The 18,491-nt window shown below is 45.3% G+C and overlaps 8 protein-coding genes across 8 annotated transcripts; 4 read left to right on the top strand and 4 right to left on the bottom strand.

The window, feature by feature from the left end:
* Nucleotides 1-268: 268 nt before the first annotated feature.
* Nucleotides 269-1,934, top strand: N7483_003153 (uncharacterized protein; the record flags this gene model as incomplete). The annotated part of the gene is made up of 5 exons (XM_057086590.1): nucleotides 269-606; nucleotides 679-789; nucleotides 865-1,180; nucleotides 1,239-1,322; nucleotides 1,401-1,934. The coding sequence occupies 5 exons, from the start codon at nucleotides 269-271 to the stop codon at nucleotides 1,932-1,934; spliced, it is 1,383 nt and encodes a 460-aa protein (XP_056946419.1).
* A 721-nt stretch (nucleotides 1,935-2,655) lies between these two features.
* On the bottom strand, nucleotides 2,656-3,819 carry N7483_003152 (uncharacterized protein; the record flags this gene model as incomplete). Its single annotated transcript, XM_057086589.1, has 1 exon — nucleotides 2,656-3,819. One exon carries the CDS (start codon nucleotides 3,817-3,819, stop codon nucleotides 2,656-2,658), a length of 1,164 nt encoding a protein of 387 aa, XP_056946418.1.
* Nucleotides 3,820-5,560: 1,741 nt separating this feature from the next.
* On the top strand, nucleotides 5,561-7,266 carry N7483_003151 (putative MFS transporter; the record flags this gene model as incomplete). Its single annotated transcript, XM_057086588.1, has 4 exons — nucleotides 5,561-6,574; nucleotides 6,652-7,016; nucleotides 7,079-7,178; nucleotides 7,243-7,266. Coding segments are annotated over 4 exons (1,503 nt in total), but the record flags the coding sequence as incomplete, so codon positions are not given.
* A 643-nt stretch (nucleotides 7,267-7,909) lies between these two features.
* N7483_003150 (uncharacterized protein) lies at nucleotides 7,910-8,784 on the bottom strand (the record flags this gene model as incomplete). The annotated part of the gene is made up of 5 exons (XM_057086587.1): nucleotides 7,910-7,991; nucleotides 8,054-8,433; nucleotides 8,484-8,560; nucleotides 8,622-8,658; nucleotides 8,734-8,784. 5 exons carry the CDS (start codon nucleotides 8,782-8,784, stop codon nucleotides 7,910-7,912), a joined length of 627 nt encoding a protein of 208 aa, XP_056946416.1.
* Nucleotides 8,785-11,094: 2,310 nt separating this feature from the next.
* On the top strand, nucleotides 11,095-11,697 carry N7483_003149 (uncharacterized protein; the record flags this gene model as incomplete). Its single annotated transcript, XM_057086586.1, has 1 exon — nucleotides 11,095-11,697. The coding sequence occupies one exon, from the start codon at nucleotides 11,095-11,097 to the stop codon at nucleotides 11,695-11,697; it is 603 nt and encodes a 200-aa protein (XP_056946415.1).
* A 653-nt stretch (nucleotides 11,698-12,350) lies between these two features.
* N7483_003148 (uncharacterized protein) lies at nucleotides 12,351-14,763 on the bottom strand (the record flags this gene model as incomplete). The annotated part of the gene is made up of 2 exons (XM_057086585.1): nucleotides 12,351-13,456; nucleotides 13,563-14,763. 2 exons carry the CDS (start codon nucleotides 14,761-14,763, stop codon nucleotides 12,351-12,353), a joined length of 2,307 nt encoding a protein of 768 aa, XP_056946414.1.
* Nucleotides 14,764-15,203: 440 nt separating this feature from the next.
* N7483_003147 (uncharacterized protein) lies at nucleotides 15,204-17,411 on the bottom strand (the record flags this gene model as incomplete). The annotated part of the gene is made up of 3 exons (XM_057086584.1): nucleotides 15,204-16,328; nucleotides 16,389-17,210; nucleotides 17,280-17,411. 3 exons carry the CDS (start codon nucleotides 17,409-17,411, stop codon nucleotides 15,204-15,206), a joined length of 2,079 nt encoding a protein of 692 aa, XP_056946413.1.
* Nucleotides 17,412-17,664: 253 nt separating this feature from the next.
* N7483_003146 (ATP synthase subunit e) lies at nucleotides 17,665-18,145 on the top strand (the record flags this gene model as incomplete). Its single annotated transcript, XM_057086583.1, has 3 exons — nucleotides 17,665-17,688; nucleotides 17,784-17,973; nucleotides 18,072-18,145. The coding sequence occupies 3 exons, from the start codon at nucleotides 17,665-17,667 to the stop codon at nucleotides 18,143-18,145; spliced, it is 288 nt and encodes a 95-aa protein (XP_056946412.1).
* Nucleotides 18,146-18,491: the final 346 nt, after the last annotated feature.

Genomic DNA, 18,491 nt, shown 5'->3' with positions numbered 1-18,491 from the left:
TTTGACATCGTCCTTTTTCATCATATCCGGACACATCGCCTTTAACAGCATTCAAAGCTAGTACACACTGGAGTGATCAGGGGTTGTTTCGAGTTTTTCATTTGCTGGAAAAGCCATCAGGTTGCTGCCATCTTAGATTTTTGCCCAGCCTGCCTCTAGGTATAAATCAGTGGATATTCTACCAAGCTTCCAGCAAAACTCAGCGTGTGAAACACTTTATATCCATCTCACAAGACCTTTCATATTAACAACGCTTTTTATCTTCAAGATGGTAAGGTACGGGGCTCAAACTTCAAGCTCTAAAAAACGACGTGCCAGCTCGAGGATCGGTGAGAAACGGAAATCGAAGAGACAGGCAAAGGTTCGTGTTGTAGACACATGGGAGAAGCAGGATTACAGGGCGTCCTTGGAAAATTCCAAGAAACATTTCAACAGCACAATCAACGTCAAGGATTTGGACCTGGACGTCTCTTATGTTGGAAGGGTCGAGCATTTTCCTCAAGGGCTGCCTGAACGGACACGATGGGTCAACAAGGGTGAAATAATCAATAATGCACACGATGTTCCACGTGGTTGGAGTTCTGTGGAGGCAGACCTGGAACCTGAGTTAGTACTGCCTATTGATTTGGTTAAAGAATTTTTGTGAAAATATGTATACTGACATGTTTCTTCATATAGAGACTATGATGCTCAGATCGCTAGATGCAAGGAGCGTATTGAGGATAGAATCATGCCGACTATATTCGAAGACAGGTTGAAGGAATTTGAGAAACTCAAGATCACTCGGGAGTAGGTCCGCTTATTTGAATAATTTCTCCCATTTTTGAGTATTAATGGCGCTAATTGTCAATTTCCTCTTCCTAGGGAGAAAATGAAACAATATTCAGGTCTTGAGTGGCCTGTGGTAAGACGTTTGGAAAATCTCCTTTCACTCCAAGAATGGTATGAGGATACAATGGAGGGTGAGACGGAAGAGGATAAGCATGATAAATTCGATCAGTTGGTGAATGTGAAGGCACTTATAACGGCATATAAATCGAAGGCTCTGGAAGTGACCCCTGATTTGGTGACATACTGGTGGCAAGGAGTTCAACGCTCTCAGCCACGGCCTATGATATGGGAAGAGTACTTTGCTTTATGGCGGGAGAGCGGCAGTGGCAACTCCTTTTGGGTAGAAGGTGTAAGTGAAAGTCTTCATATTGAAGATTACCTAGGTACTGATAGAGATTGATACCTAGTTACTTGAGGATGTTGGAATGCACTACATTCAGAACTATGTCACCGTCGGGATCAACGATCCACTGAATAATATGCAAAGTAAAGTGAGTCTCCCCAGGGGCCTCTTTACTCCTGCTTTGGTGCTTTTTTCAAATTCTAGTCTGATAACACTCATTCCATAGGTCAATTTGTCCCTTTCGCTTCCTGATTCAGACCAATACTATGATTTCGAGTTTTTGCATGACACAGGAAGCAGAATCATGGTGGCCTTTGAGGCCGACTATGCTAACCTGCAACTTCTGGAAGGCATCGTTACGGGCGCTGCCCCGCCTCGGGTTTGCCATGGAGCTTTAATGATGTATACGATGAATGGCCGTTCTTGGGTCCATGTTTATACCATCTATGTCAATGTTCGAGATCCTCACGGCCAGCTAATGATGTCAGAGTGGCACCCTATCCAAATTGCTCTAGTGCCGGGGTCTAGAGAGAATAACCAATGGGGTCATCCTAGAATAGACGGACCATGGGTACATTATAATTTCTTTACTGGGACTAGTCCGGATAATACAGATAGGATCTTCTTTACTAATACGAAGGGAGAATTGATGCGTATACTACCTCCTCGAGGGAGTAACGCACCCAAGACTGGTCTCCCTATGATTCCAGGTTTATATCTGGCCCCAGGGCTCGCACCTGCAGGTGGCGGTGGAGCCTGAGAATTGCTGTAACATCTGGACATCTGGATGTTATGACTGTTTAAATGTTCAAGTTGATATTCTCATTCCTACTGATCTTTGGTTCAACGTTGGCTTATACATTCAAGATGATCCTTCTCTGTTTACATGTTACTAGTGTCATTCTTCAATTCAATCGATTATACCATAACCTTGATTGCTTTTGTTCTAAAAGGGCTTTCACTCCAGAATAATTGACTCAGACAGAAGGTTCAAGTTGCTTTAGATCTGAGGTTCTGCCATGTAAGAAGAATGTTGTAGCTGCAGATGTAACATGAGTATTTCAAACCATTTGAAGGGTTAGTGGTAACGCGGTGAAACAACATTTCAAAGGTAGTATACGAACTCCAACCTAGGATGTCTATGAGATATTGGGAAGAAAAGAGAGATCCTACACCTCGAGTACTGCTACTGCTGAAATATTAAGAGTTGCTGTTTTCATAATTTGAAGTGGTTTGATTTGGTGCTGATGATATGTTGGATCCGCTTCATATGATTATTGCAATGAAACATGCGATGAGCAAGCAAAGAAAACAAATGTGAACCCAGTATGCGCCCATGAAGATCAAAAAAAAAAGTGAAAAATGAGGAGTAAAAGAACAAAATGCTCTATTTAGATGATGTCGCCAATATACCAGCGCCTCAAAGCAAAACAGAAATCTCATAGCTCGTGGGTATCAGTCAAAGTAGACAAAAAGCGAACTCAATCATCCTCATCCGATAAATTAAGCAACTCCAACTCGGTCTGCACCATAGATTGAAACTCAGCTCGGCTCATGCCCGTGGCCTTGGCCAACCGGAACAGGCTCTTGATACTGGCTCCAATATGCTGCGACACTCCAACTTCATAAGTAGACTGGGAGGCTGCCTCCATCTCCAATCTGGCCACTGTATCTGAGGTTTCAGAGTGGTTCGATGAGATTGACCCAGACGCAGGTCGCGGGTGACTGAGCGATCTGCCGGCCTCGTGACGAGGAACATCAGCTGCCGCATACCCATTGGTACGGGCCTGCTCCTCTTGATCACTATTTACTTGTCTGCGAAGCAGGTTCGAAAGAATATCGCCATTTAGCGAGGTGGGTCCAACTTCCTCCGTTTGTTCTTCGGGATCATGGCTATCCATAGCTGGCTGAACATCGCCGTATTGAGAGAAGTATGAGTCCTCGGTCAGGCTGACCGGGGCATTGGGGAATGAATCTCCACCCATGGCAGGGGTCTTTGGTCCCGGTGTACGTCCAGGGCCGGGAGTTGAATCGTAACGCGCCCAGTAATCAGCGTCATCGTCTTCTTCTTCCTCCTCCTGCTGACCCGCACCACTAGTCTGGTTTGGTGAGTCCAATACATCGGAGAACAGTTTCTCCCGAGCCTGAACATTTGCTTCACCGATCGAAGACGACCAGGTGTGTTCGTCCGCGGCGGGAGTCTCACGCGGAAGAAGTTCCGCTACTCGCCAGCCTCGACCATCGCCTTGGTCATCTTCGGGACACCATAGGTAGAGCACAGACAATTGGTAGTCTTGTAGTATGACCTGTGCACGGAGGGTTTCGTCGTCGATTCGCTTATATGTTACAGGGATGTCATCTGGCAACTCGATCTCGCCGGAGACAGGATGCGGTTCGAAGGTGGTGTTGCCAATTATATGTTGTAGACGATCGCCCTTCTCAGATGACCAACATAATAGTTGGATCCATTTATCGTTGGATGATACAGAAACCTCGCTCAGGATCTTGACGCGTTGGCGAAGGATTGGAGAGAGGAGTGGGAGGAGTGCAGGTGGCGGACGGGGAGAAACAAAGGCTGTGGGGAGACAAGCCAAAAGAGGAGGGAGGAGATCTCGAGGTTTGGGAGGACTGATAAGTTCGACCATTTTGTTGTGTTTTGGAGAAGAAAGAGAAGTGAGTGAAAGGGAAGAGGGAAAACCCGTGTTAAAAAAGGGAACTGGGTGAACCATGTATCCAAGCTCCGCAGAGGCTCCATTCGCCCGAACGTGGGGCAGTCAAAGCATAAAACGGGCCCGGAAGGTAACTGGTGGATTGATCATGGGGCCATAACACCGATCCCTTACCGTAATGAGTAAAGTGATCTATGATATTTATATCTTCATAGTCCCTGGGGGCCATGACGTTCAATTGGGGTTATTTATTGGTTGTTTTGGCGCTTATTGAATTCCCTGTGGCTCAATATTTCCCGAATCAGTTTAACCAAATTTATGCTTATCTGTGGAGTCGCAAGGGGAACGAATGAGATGAAAATACAACTCAGATTACTTTTCTTATTGGAATGTCGGACCCCAATTTAGTTTGCTCTAGATGTATAGGTTACTATAACAAGTAGTTTTGTCTATAATACTCCGTAGGGCTTTGTAGTGGATCATTCAAGTTCCACTATGAAACTATCTTGAATAGTAGATATAGATGCTCTTTATAAATATCATTCAAGTAGTATGAGCAGGGATTTGACTAGTCTAGCTAGTCTAGACTCTAGATTATGTCCATGCATGATTTAACCGACAGGGATTCGTGGGATTTCCAGTTGTCCCTCCTTTTAGTCTTATGATCAAATCCTAGTATGTCAGGTGATACTCCCTTCAGAAATTAACATCTCATTCTTCACTTTCATTTTCAATTTGATAGAGATGAAATCAAGTCATGTGGTATGGCAGATCACACTCGGAGCCTAAATAATTCTGGTACCTGACCTTCAAGACATAAAAGTCATACTCAAGTACTCCCTTGTATCGAAGACTCACCGGTTTGGTAGCAAACCAGACGGACACAGGTGTACCAGGGTTAACTTCAAGTTGAAGCCATGACTTATTTTGACCTGGCCTCTGTGCTCCCTCCAGGGCTTCAAATGTTACTAGATAATTTTCTATCTGAAAATTGAAGGCACAATGTAATATGGTACTGAATAGAGCATGGCTCTTGACTTGGGATTAACAAGATTTGATAAAAAATTTAAGCATTTAAGCTATGCGGAGTAAAATTACCATTGTCAACAGAAACCCGTGCTGTTTACTGTTTACTGTTTACATGTACCACTTGGGCATGTCCATGTGGCTTTTACACCGCATATGGGTTCAAGTTCAAGTTAGGGGTAATTAGCGTTGCGGAACGGAACGCAGTACTCCGTATAGCTCGGTTGTATCTAGTGCCATTATCTAGTGCCATTACCTCGGTAGAAATGATACTAAGACGGTTCAAGAATCAAAGGAAAAAGGTAGCGAAGAAGAAAAGAGAAGAAAAGAAATCAAGTCCCGGGAAAGGTAATGCGAGGCTCATACCACGGGTTTTAGGGACCCCTTGTTTGTCACACGAGTCAACTGGTGGAATTTGAATAATGTCAGATTCTAACTAGTCTGTTGAGATATCACAAACAGAATTTACCGTGGCCTTATTCCTCTAAAAAGAATTCCACAATGACACACAGAATTCCCACCTGGGCACTTCTATCTTTCATTCCTAGTACTCGCAATTTCGGTAGATTTTATGACTCGGAGCAATCTAATCAATCAATTAATCAAACGAAGGAATGCTTATTCAATCCAAAATAAGCAAAAAAAAAAGATAAGAAAAGAAACATGTTGCTGATTCTGAGTGGTCTTCAGAGAAAAAACTCAATCTCTCACATTTCTTATCATCATACTCATCGACCACATCATGGAAGCCAAAGCTGATCTCCCAGTCCAACCCATCTCTGATCGAATCCCTATTGATGGGGTACAGAATGAGGACCAAGGACTCGATTTGGCCACCTTGGAGAAAAGAGTGCGATTAAAGGTGGACCTGCGTCTTTGTAGTATTGCCGGACTATTGTGCAGCCTGAATTTACTCGACTCCGGTATTCTATCATCCGCCGCCGTGACGACCATGCTCAGCGATCTGGAGTTAGACAAAGGCTCCAGGTACTCAGTCTCAATCTTCATTTTCACCATCGCGAGCGTCATCTTTCAGCTCCCATGTACCATTGCCGTGCGCTTCGTTGGACCTCGTCTCTGGTTTGCGAGTATCACATTTGTCTTCGGACTACTGACCGTTTGCACGGCATTCATCCATACTTGGCGTCAGATGATTGCCCTGCGTGTGTTACTGGGTATTGCCATGTCCGGAATCTATCCCGGTCTGACCTACCTAATCAGTACCTGGTACCTCCGACATGAACAACAACTCCGATTCGCTTTTCTGCAGTCGGGCGAAGTCATTGTACTGGCCACGGGGAATATTGTCAATTTCGGTCTCAACCATTTAGATGGTACTGCAGGCATGGCCGGGTGGAGATGGATGTACCTTGTTCAGGGTCTGATTACTTGTGTCCTGGGTTTGGTCACATATTGGTGGATGGTGGACTTTCCTGAAAACGCGTCTCGCAGCTTTTATTTCCTCTCGGATCGAGAGGCACGCGTCGCATCCCAGAGGATTCAAAATGACCGAGCGGATCTGATCCCGGAACCTTTCTCGTGGGGAACATTGTTGGCGAATTTCAAAGACCTCAAAATATATGGGTTTGCCTGTCTGTTCTTTCTTTTAAACCTGGTATCGACTGCATTGTCATACTTCCTGCCTATCATCCTGGAAAATGGTATGGGATTCGATAGTAACCAGTCAATTCTACTTTCAACGCCAGTAAGAACAGTCATTTATTATGTTTTGCTTTTTACCCCTTTTCCAAATAAAAAAAAACACTGACCATATATTTGCAGCCATATTATTATGCCGTGATTCCAGTTCTGATTACATCCCTTGCAGGGGACTATTTCCGCAAACGTGGCCCATTTATCACATTCAATGCACTCTGCCTGATAGCTGGTTTCCTGATGTTCGGCCTGCCTGGATCAAAACAAGTCACCGTGCGCTACATTGGGACATTCCTAGCTACCGGAGCTTATATTTCGAATTGGGCGGCTCTCAATGCGTTTCAAGCAAATAATGTTGCTGGTCAGTGGAAACGCGCTGTTACCTCGGCTGCTGTTACTGCCTTTAATGGATTGGGTGGTGTAGCAGGTAGCTATATTGTTCGCTCTCAAGAAGCTCCAGAGTATCAGACGGCTGTTTGGGTGTCTATCGGGTGAGTGGCCCTCCCAATGTGAGTCATTATTGTTGATTTATTCAATCGCTGATCTGTGATAGCTCTCATTTTCTCATGATTGCACTTGTTGTAGCGTTCACTGTCTACTTCTACATTGTGAACCGGCAGCAAGCGAAGGGACTGAAGGTTGTTGAGGGTGTGGTGAGTTGAGCCCGACAAAATAAACCGATATTATACCTAAGTGTGGTTTCTGATAATCTCACAGCCCGGTTTCCGCTACACTTACTAGGTTCCCAGAGAACTGTTGTTGCAAACGAAGAGGAATACCTACTACATAGTATATGTGACGAGATGCCTATTTTGAGTGAAGCATTATTGATGAGATTCAAGACTAACATTTGAATATGATGCATGACATGGATAATTTGATTTCATTATTACTAATTTACAGCTGCCAGAAAGAATGAATTCCGGGCTATTTCTATCTATTAAACTTTTGAGTCACCAGCTGTTATATGGACTTCATAAGAAACCCACGTATGGTGTTGGATATTCAGGTCATCTTCCTCCAAAGTACAAGATCGCTGATCTTCCAGTTCGGCCAAGGAAGAGGGTCGACTGCTCTAGGTTTCTTCTCGTCGGAAAACACTGGCTGCAGATGGTGCTAGTTGCTCGTCACTTTTGGGTTGTTCTCTGATGTTTTGCATATACCACCGCTGATGATGACTTGAAGTAGCTCGGTGCCTTTGACAACATGACATTTTTATAAGAAGTGTTTGAGGAATTAGTCGAGTAATCAGAGGCCAGATGCCGACGAGACAAGTCGCAATAATTATAATTGCACTCTCGACGACAGTAAGAATTCCTAGTTTGATCGAGAACCCTGATGGAACCTTATAAGCAGTTGATAATTTGCAGGTGCAAAATATGGATTACTCACAGGTAACATCACTCAGCTCAGCTGGAGAGCTGGTATAGTAGATGAGCATTCGAAGAACACTGACGATGATTCCCCTGATCCAAAATGAGTGCATGCGTCTGATTTGTGAAAGAGTTGTAGAGCTTGATAAACTTACAGACCGGATAGGAGAAATACACCCGTGAGAGCCATTTTCTGAGACGTTCGCGCATGTAATCTCCAAATTAAGGGAATCGGCAATACCACAATCATCACGCCAGTAGCAACATTAATCGGCGAGACGGCACGATAGAATATGGTCTGATTGATACATGTTCCATCTGCGATAGTAGGGTCCCATCCATATGCAACAGTTGAACATTGGAAGATGGTCTGAAAGAAGACTGAAATGCCTAGTCCTAGGACTATGGCGCCGACAAAGTACGCTGCCACCTGGAATCTGCGTGTGTAGAAGATGCGTACATAGAAGAGTAAGAGAGAGATTTTTGCGGGTGTTATTGTCAATGGGAAGTCGAATATTTCGAGAGCGATGAATCCCTGGGTTTTGTCAGCTCAGGTTTTCCAAATTATTCTGCAAGGATGAATACCTTCTTGATAAGAGTGACATCTTGGTGTGGGTATGCAAGATCATCGATATGATATCCCAGTCCGGCTTTCTCGACCACTGTATGTTGTAAGTGGAAGTCCATGGGTGCCATTTTTGAAGAATGAGCTAAAGCACTTACATACAATGTAAAGAATGGCTTTAGCCAGACTTCCGATCTGTATTCATCCCAAAGTTAACACTACTCTCAAAACTGATTATCCAAGGTCCTCAGGGGTGCTGCGGGTGCATACCAAAGCAATGAGCATTACCCATTCATCTGCACCATATTTCGTATTCTGCATGGAGCGAGTATAGAATTTGGCAGCAACGAAGAGTATTTGAAGCACAGATAATGCAACACATGCTGCAATTAACCCAGTGCCACCATTTGATGGCTGTTCGCCTGATTCCCAGCCAGTGCCACCCATAAAGGACTAGGGTGGCGGATAATGTCCTTCAACAGAACAGCAGCTCTCTTCATTTGAAAATGCCCAAAGGCTAGTGAGGACTCCTGATATTGGGGGCAGATTGATCTATTTACACATAGCAACCCCCTCAAACTTGTGAAAGAGTCCCAATATCATGAGAAGCTTTCTCTCAGCCAGAAGCTTATCGGTAATCGGAGACAGGCGATTCTTTGAGATTATGCTCTTTGTTAACGCGGCTAATGCACCCAATGGGGAAATTCAATTTCAGCGAGATATGGTTCCCCGTTTAACCGTATGATTCTAGAATTCTAGACTCCGATCCATGGCTTCCACTCTTGCCAAGCACTAATTATTTGAGATCTTTGCTTAGTTGTGGTTGCTTGGTTGAGGGGTGATAAGAGCCCCAAAAAATGTTGGAACTAGCCTTTCATAAAGCAAGGATCAGGCTGTATACAGTATAATCCAGATATCACAATTGGTGGATTATTTTAAGTTTATACTGTTCCCCGGATCGATGCATCTCGATAATCTCGATAATCTCGATAATCCCAGTTCTAGAGACAATTTTAATGGTTTGACCCGCTTAGCCACGTAGTAACTCCGCGGTCATTGATTGACATCATGGCCGGAATGGGAAGTCATCCGCTATTCTAATATTCTAATATTCTAGAATTCTTCTTAACATTGAGTGCGCTTTGATCTACTGGAGACGGATGAGCGGGTTCTCCACTCCCGAGAGATCCCTTGCCTGGTCCCTGCATGTGCTTCGCTCTTTATTATCTGGTAGCGATCCTCCACCTGCATGTACACATGTGGATGTCGGAGACATGCCGACTTGGTTAACTTGACTTGTAAAACTTCGGAATATTTGAATCGATTGAGTTTTTTTAGATTTTGGCAGATAATTGAGAGAACTTTCAAAGTCATTCCGAGTAATGCTATCTAGTATCTATGTATGTGTCCAATTTTTATTCCAGGGAGAGACTACTACCATCCGAGACCTCCATTCTCAACTTGAATGCCGATATTCTTCAGTCTACTACTACTAGGTACCTAGAAAGAATCAAAATCCTACATCAATTTGGAAATATAAGATCAACTTGAAATGAGTTATACTACTACAAAGTATCATCAAATGGTAGATCTGTACATATTATACACCCCACTTATGCCAGTTGGCCTACAAAGTATATACAAACATTGGAAGCATCCCGACAGATGTCACTGGGTGAATCCGAGTCTGCAACATGCAGTCTAGATTTCAGGACTCAGGACTCGGAAGCTTAAACACTACTAGGTAGTAAATCTGAGATCCGATTTTTAACAATCCAATGTTCACATTATCCCTGAACCATATCCAGTCGTAAAGCTAATTTAATTAACCTCAATGCCAAGTTGGTCTAAACTTCGAGCCTCGTGCATGTACCGAGACTCGGAAGCTTCACCAAGAGGGAAGGATGTAGTGTGACTTTTCCCCACTTGGCCTAATAAAACTATGTATTCTACATCATGGTCATCTTGGAAAATCGATCTTCGTTCTTCGATCCAAGCTTCAATGTTCAAGCTTGGGTCCAGCTCTGGAGCCTCGCCTTTGCCGAGATCCTATAACCCTATACCGATACCCGCTGCAACACTATCCAGATGTCATCTACTGACTGGGAGGTATAAACTATGCTTTTTACCGCTAAAAATAGTAAGGCTTAGTTCAAGTTACTTTGAGACTTTGAGAGGTTCTAGCCAGATAAAAAGATGTTTCTTTTAAGCTAATGAAATCTAGTATTCATTGTGAGACCTGTTCCACTAGGCTATATTAGGCATGGTCTACTAGTAAATAATGAGAGAACTTCCCCGCGTTTTCACCCAATCAATGCAATCATCCTAAGGTCAGACCTGGTGAAATTCAACACATAGTATTTGGTCTCGGCAAACAAACATCGAAAAATGTATTTAACCATTCTCTCCGACAAATTGCCTCATATGACGGCAGCGGACTTCACGCACGAGTTCCGTATAGTCCATGCTTCCGAGACACGATCCGTGGCTACCAACCTTGGAATCATTCTACAATACGTCCAAGGCTTAGCTCTGCCCACTCTGAACAAGCCTGGACTTTCTAATCTTCCTCTGGAAGAAGGAAGTCAGTACCAGTCACTTGCACGTCTGACCTAGCCCTCAGTTGAAGTCATGCAAGGTTCATTCTCCACAGACGACTATCGCCGTTCAGCGGGAAAACACATTTTTGCAACACCTTTCCGCATATTCTTGACCGAACGTGTCGAGCCACTGGCATCATCTATCACTTCCAACACTGGCTCTTCGATTGTGTCACCCATAGCAGAAAAAGACGCGTACTCAATCCGGCTGATAGTTACTGTCTTCCCCAACAGTGCTCTTTCAGGGGCCAAATCTGAAGAGGAATGGGATCGTCACGCTGCCTGGACTCACAATCTCAATATTCCATATGCTAGATATGCAGTCATTCCACTGGATCAAGAACGTATACAGCGAATTTTCGATCAAACACCCTTCGACCCTCTGCTGGCGGCTGATGCAGGGGGCTACGATGAGTTCCTCTTTGCATCCCATGAGGAGGCTACTGCGTTTTTGGAAGAATATAGTTCCCAGTTACGATCTTCATATGAGCGTTTCGTCGATCCCACTCACTCCTTTGCTTATGCATTTGATGATCTTGAACAATTTGGTTCGTCGGACCGTGGGTTGTGGCAGAAGACGATGGGCTTGCTTGTGGGATCATTACTACGATTCAAGGTTTACTACAATGTCTGACTAGACAGGTAAATAAAATGGAATCTGAGTGAAATCTGGAATTGGATGTCTGGGAGTATACCTTCAGGGAAAAGTGCGTATAGACTAGTAGTAAATCCACAAGTGTACCTATGCATCATCTTTCATCAACCATGTTCAAGTCAAATTTTCAAACAACCTCGGAAGGCTGGTGGTTATTTCCATAGCTCTGGGGCTGAGATCATTTGTTAGATGACATTGGTGATTATTGCCATAGCACTAGAAATCTGATTATTTTTCCAACAACTTAGGAACGCTGGTGGTTATTGCTATGGGCCATGGCTCTGGGGCTGAAAGTATTTATCAGACGACGCTGGTGATTATTGCTATGGCTCTGGGGCTAAGAAATTCTCCAAACAACTTTGAAACGCTGGTGATTATTTCTATGACTCTGGGCTGAGATTATTTTTCCAAAGAACCTAGGGACACTGGTGGTTATTGCTTTGGATGGCTTCTGGGCTAAGATAATTTTCCAATGAACTTTGGAACGCTGGTGATTATTTCTATGGCTCTAGGCTAAGATTATTTTTCAGACCACGTCCTGGTGATGATTGCCATAAGCTTAGAGCTGAGATTATTTTCCAAACAACCTACAATCAATCACTGTAGCCTCATAGAGATGCCCATTATAGTAACTATCCAATGATCCATGGACGCTCTTGTATCTCTGTTCTAATAACCCTCACCAGGTATCCGTCATTTGGTAGCTTCTCATAGTCCGATAGGCTTTGAATATGTGCAAGGCTCTCATACAATCCAGCATAAGGCGATTTGTTTCCCTGTTTCTTCACAAGTGCCGAAGCGATCTTACTGAAGTGGCGTTCATAAACCCTTGGCGGAGTTTTGTTCTTTTCCTTTTGCGCATCTACAATGATCGCGTACTCCGTGTTGGGCTCCAGCATGACTGGCGATTGGGTTGTCAAGAGTATAGTCAGCTGCTCAGGAGTATCCTCAAAGCCCTTGGTCCATTCATCCAGAGAGGTCTCACTTTTGTTGAGGTTGAACACATCATCGGACAGAAATATCCACGATGGGAAAAGAGTCACCTTGAGTCCCGCTGGCTTGAGACTCCCAGACTCGGACCCAAGATAACGAATTGTATCAGTATATTGACAGCTTTTCATGGCCCACCGTAAACCAGCTTCGTCAAAACGAGGTCCATCTTGGAAGATGACATCTTGTGGAAATTCATCTAGCAGTGTATAGAATTTCCGCATGCGATTGTCAGAGCCCTTCTCATCTAGAACTTTCTTTAGATCTAGATTCAAAATTCCCGTCAAGATAACCGGTCGATCTTCAGCCCTGGTGGCTGCTCGCATCGCGAGATTGAACCAATTCCATGCAACTATCTGACTGGGACTGATCGGATCAAGAGATCCATTGATATTGACAGGTTTGACCATAAAGTCGACCAATTTTTCAAACTTGGATGCATAAGTAATAGAATGTTGGAAATATGTGAACCAGGTGCCGATGATGTATTCTACCAGTTCTCGTTGAAGGAGTGCAATTTTGCCTCTTTCCAATTTCGTTAACGTTTCCTCAGCGATTGTGGAAATGTTGATCGGACCGTCTTTGAAAAGAACGTATAGTCTGCTTTTTGCTGCTAGGCCCTCCTGGAGTGTCCATGCACGGCGCATCCAGCCAGAACAGATCTGCACCCTTTGTAGTAACTCGACGCTCGTTGTGTCTTTGGATACAATTTGTCGCATCTCCGAGTCCAGAATCATGGTCCGATAAGCTGGAGAAGAATCGTTCATGTCAGTTCATGATCAAAATGAGCTGAATTGCAGCCTTGGAATTTTCAAGTGTGGAGAATACTCAAGGCTGCATAATACAATACTGACCATTCAGGTATACCTCTCGAATGCGTTGAATAGCAAGCTTTCGCACGTCGCGGCGGTGTGGAATGCATAGAGTATCAATCCAAAGATAAACTGTGTCTTTTTTGTTGAATATGGCTGAGTTTCCAGCGAAGTGGGCAAGACGTGCTGTCCCTGTGTGAAGCGGCCCGTATACACCTTCATATCGAGGAACGTATTCTTTATCATTAAGCAACAAGCTGGCCTTCTCGAAAAGAATCTGCAACTGACACGATGGAAGGGAGTTTCCTTTCGTATTTCCCAATCCATCTGACCATACGTGTGAGATCGACACGTAGCGCTTGCCAGTCCGTTTCTTCACAACATCAATCGTGAGACTTCCATCCTCGGCTGATGGTGTGATAGCAACAAGAGGTACACCACCTTCCTCCAAAATAGTATGCAACTTATCCACGTCCGCAAACATGTGTGAGCAATCACAGTCATCCTGTGTATGGCGGGTCAAGTATTCGTCTTCGTTGATATTGTTCGCCACGCACTCTGTCTTAGCGCAGAGTTTATGCGTCTCTGAAGAAGCGCCAGGTCGAGGAAGTTGCAGCAGATATGCCTGGGAGAGTACATTTCCAAGCATGCGAGCCTTTTCCACTTCAAGTGGACACCAACCTTCTGCTACCATTCGTCGATATTCCCATTTTCCAGCAACTTTGCAGCTACGTATGTGCATGTTTTCAGTCTGAGGCCCATCTCTTTTGATCGCAATGTTCCAGAGAGACGTGCAAAGAATTCGAATGAGAAATCCCATTTCGGCTCTCACACAGCTAGCAATTCGTTCATTGCGGATCTGTTCCGCGACCAGATTGACAATCTCGACTGTACGCTCGCCCAGTCTTTTCTTTTTCCAGTCCTTGCTGTTATCGACGTATTTATGCAGATGTTGAGTTGTTATGTATTTTCGGTCCTCTTCACCATCGCGGAGAAAATCGGATTGATTGAGCTCACGCCCGAAGATGTGGTGCAACATGCCAAAGTATAGCCAGCATTCTATGCCTGAGAAATATGCCGATGGGATAGACGATGGGCCTGGTTGATCCGCAGTCGAAGGGTTCTCCCACCCATATCGAGCTGGAAACTCGCACCATTTCTTTTCATCGTAGAGTGGTCCGTAGTATTCAATCAATAAGGGCTTTGGTGGGGTCCTCTCTGGACCGAAGAGGTGATCTGCCATTTAAAATGCCTTGGTGATTGAAATCAGCGCTGAAACCAATAGTGCCAATCTTTCAAAAACTGGCACTCCGGATATGAAGAAAGTTGAACTCCAAGTTACCCTCCTAGAAAGCACCTCTGATTATTCGAATGTTCAATACGAGAGGCCTGTCAGCATGGACTTCTGGGCATCGAACATAGTGCATCACGTGTTAGCCCCCACTACAAGAGGATGCTTTTGACGTAGTCTGATAGCATGCACAATTTCTCAAGCAATTATTTTTTTTATATTCAAGTAGCTTCGCCTGGCAATGTTGATAATGTACGTGAGGTCTGCGGGAAGATTCTAGATAGAGACATTTCAGAAATATGTGATCGAAGAGAAGGACAAAAGAGGGGTATATGGCAATAATACTGGACACATCAGAAACAAGGAGATTCAGAAGACAACAATGAAAAGGACTATGCCACCCGATCCTTCTGTTCCAGTTTACCAACCAACCGCTTCATACCCGTCCATTCATCGGCGGACACCTCTTCTGCGGGTCCGCCAAGTCCCTTACCAACTTCAAAGACAGTCACGACACCATTGAGTCCACCAGTTGCGAGGCGTCTACCTTCTCGCTCCTCCCATGCAACCTTGTTGAGACTGCGAGAAAGTACAGCACCAGCGCCACGCGAAGGAGTTGTTTTGACAACTGGAACTTCAGTGTCTGCATAAAGATCCCACACTTCGAGGTTGCCAGCACCATCGACGAGAGAGAAAACACCAGGTCTGTGGGGTGACCAGCGTGCGTCGTAGACCACATCCTCTCGAGTAATATCGAGGATGGGAGAAACCACTTGCGCTGAAGCCACAGTAGACGTGACAGACGCGGTTGTGGCTGGTGGTCGTACACGCCACAACTTCACACTCCAGTCTAGACTAGAACTGAGCATAAGGTCACCTAGATCAACGGGACCCCGAGCAGGGTGGAAGGCTGTAGACATAATTGGAGCTGCGTGGCCACGGTAGGCGAGGCGGTGATCAGTGCCTGCCTTGGCACCGGCTCGGTCGTATCGATGGCATGGATAAATGCCACCTTCTTCGGTACCAACAATAAAGAAAGTTGGATCAGATTGAGGGAAAGACATGGTCGTTGGCGCAAGATCTTCTGTCTTGGAAGGAGGTGGTGTAGTCAATTCGAGATATTCTTGTGGTTGAGACAGCATATCTACAGTCCAACCACAAACCACACCGTCCGTTGATGCAGTCAAAATATTATGAGCATTTTGAGTTCCGACAATTGAGATACTATAAACCGGGTGGGTATGGCCAGATCCAGTCAATGGTGTCTTCTGCACGGGAGCACCACCGCCCATGCGTGAGGAACGAGTGTCCCATAACAAAACTTGGCCTGAGTATGAGCCACCAACAATCAGGTTAGGGTGAAAGGGAGAAAATTTGGCTGTGAGAATATCGGATGTTGAGTGGAAAACGTATTCGGGGCGGGACTGAAGGTGTTGATTCCAGACCTGCACGAGGCCATCTGGCTCATGAGGAGCAGAGGGGTTCTTGGTGTAAGAGGCAAGCACAAGTTCCGGAAACTGTGTACATGTCAGTATGCGTATCAATATCAATGGGTCAATTAGTTAAGTAACACATACCTTCTGAGAGAAGCTGATATCAGTGATCGTCCGCTTCTTGCTCCATCGCTCATCCCAGAACTGGCAGACTTCCCGAATACCCCTCCGCTTCTTGCCGGTTTCTTCATCTTCCTCCAGGTCTCCATCGATGCCACCTAGTTCATAATCTGCAAGAACGTCGTAATTTTCATCCAAGGCTCTCTCGATGACCTTGGATGAACGTTCCACGAAATCCAAGAAATCATTTGAAGAAGTCACGGCCTTCAACTCGTCATCGTCAAGCGTGCGAAGTGGATAACGTAATTGGGCGGATTGAGTAGTCGAGGCATTATTAGCATCCTGCTGAGTAGCTTGTATTTCCTCCTCGATCTCTTTGCGGAGCTTTTGTCTAATTTCCTCGTCCCGTTCTCTCCCCCGCCGACTCAGTCGCTTGTTTGCACGTGTTGTTTCGGCCTCCTCTTCATTATCGGAGGCAACTGAACCATCTTGGGATTCTGTCTGTGTCGCCAAATCATCTGTCTGCACGGCCTTGCTGTAAGTCACGACTTCTGGCCTGGGTTCAGGGGCCAGCGGGGCTTCGGGCGCGGGAGAGGTATAGGTCTCATGGCCAACAGTTTGCACAGCAATAGACTGCGATTGAGGTCGCAAAGAAGCAACATAAGGTTCGGCATTCTCTCCGCTCAGTTGGCTGGCACTCAGGACGGAATTAGGGCGACTTCCTCTCCTCGATTGACCTTCAGCGCCGTGACTGATGGTTGCTGATCCAGGGCGATCCACGAGTCGGGAAATTAAATCATCAAGTTCGGCTCGACTATCGGAGCGACTAGGTACTGGAGAAGCAACCTATTCATTGTAGGGAGTATAGATGTTAGAAAGTTCACCTGCAGCTTGTATAGGGTGCGCGGTGTTTACCTCTGAAACATCACCGACACTGTTTCGTGTATTTGTGAACTCTTTTTGACGAAGTTCACGCTGCTTTTTCAGCTCAGCCAGCTTAGCCCGTTTGGCCAAGATCTCATTCTTGCGCTGTTGCATGGACAACATCTTGGAAACCGACCAGGCTGGTTGTTTTGTAGATGTAGTCTTGTTGTTGCGCTTTCTTTAAACTACGGGGGATGACATAAGCGTCTCCGAACGGCGCCGGAAAAACTCGCGCAGAACAGGGACAGAGAACCTCTCGCCCTGCCCCATCCCGAGGATTCAACTGCCATTGAAAGTCGACTCCTGTTGAACGGTCCTTCGGTTTCCCGCCTCTTGATTTTTTGTCCACTCATTATCTCCCGGAAACCTCGAAATAATGGCTAGCACACAGGGTGTCAACGTGAGTCCTCATCCGATACAATCAACCTTCCTAATCTCTCCTCGTCCCCTCGAAATGCGACATCGGATGTCTAACCATTTTTCGCCATTTTACAGGTCCTCCGTTACTCGGCTCTCGTTGCCGGTCTCGTCTACGGTGTTTACCACCAGTCAACCCTCAACTCAGCAGCCAAGCGCGCCGAGATCGAGCACGAGTACACACGCAAGGAGCGCCTGATCGAGCAGGCCAAGGCCGAGTGGAAGAAGCGCAGCCAGCCTCAGGAGACCAAGACACAAGCTTCCGACCGTACGTTCACAATACCTTTCTATTGAATATCACCCCGGACAATATGGTTTCGAATTCCCCGTATCATTGCAGTACTAAAACAACATCTCCCGATTTAGTGATCACCGATTTCGAGAACCCCAAGTTCGATCTCGAGGCATTCTTGCAGGCCAAGGCTGCTGAGAACCCTTGAATATGATGAGATAGATAGAGGAGGAATGATACGCATCTCTTTGCGGAACTCGCACCTCCTCCCAGGGTATTAGAGGTGATTTGCTCGGATCCATTACTTGTACGATTGTTTTGGGGTCAATTCCCCTCGAGTTGCAACATTGCGAGCGAAAGACGGAATGGTTACTTCTTGATTCGTTTTCTTTTCTTTTTCTTTTTCTCACCGGTTTAGACGTTCTCATTTGGATCCTGTATATACCCTGGGCTGTCGTGCGTCTGTACACTACAGTTTGGACCACAAGAAAGAGCAAAAAGATCGTTATGCATTCCGGCGTTATTACTGGGTATCCTATTGATCCAGTTTAGTA

The sequence above is a fragment of the Penicillium malachiteum genome (genome assembly GCF_028827825.1).
Source record: "Penicillium malachiteum strain IBT 17515 chromosome Unknown utg000002l:1.0-8849297.0:1.0-8852440.0, whole genome shotgun sequence".
Taxonomy (NCBI): domain Eukaryota; kingdom Fungi; phylum Ascomycota; class Eurotiomycetes; order Eurotiales; family Aspergillaceae; genus Penicillium; species Penicillium malachiteum.
The sequence above is the reverse complement of the archived record's forward strand: the minus strand, read 5'-3'. Positions and strand labels throughout refer to the sequence as shown.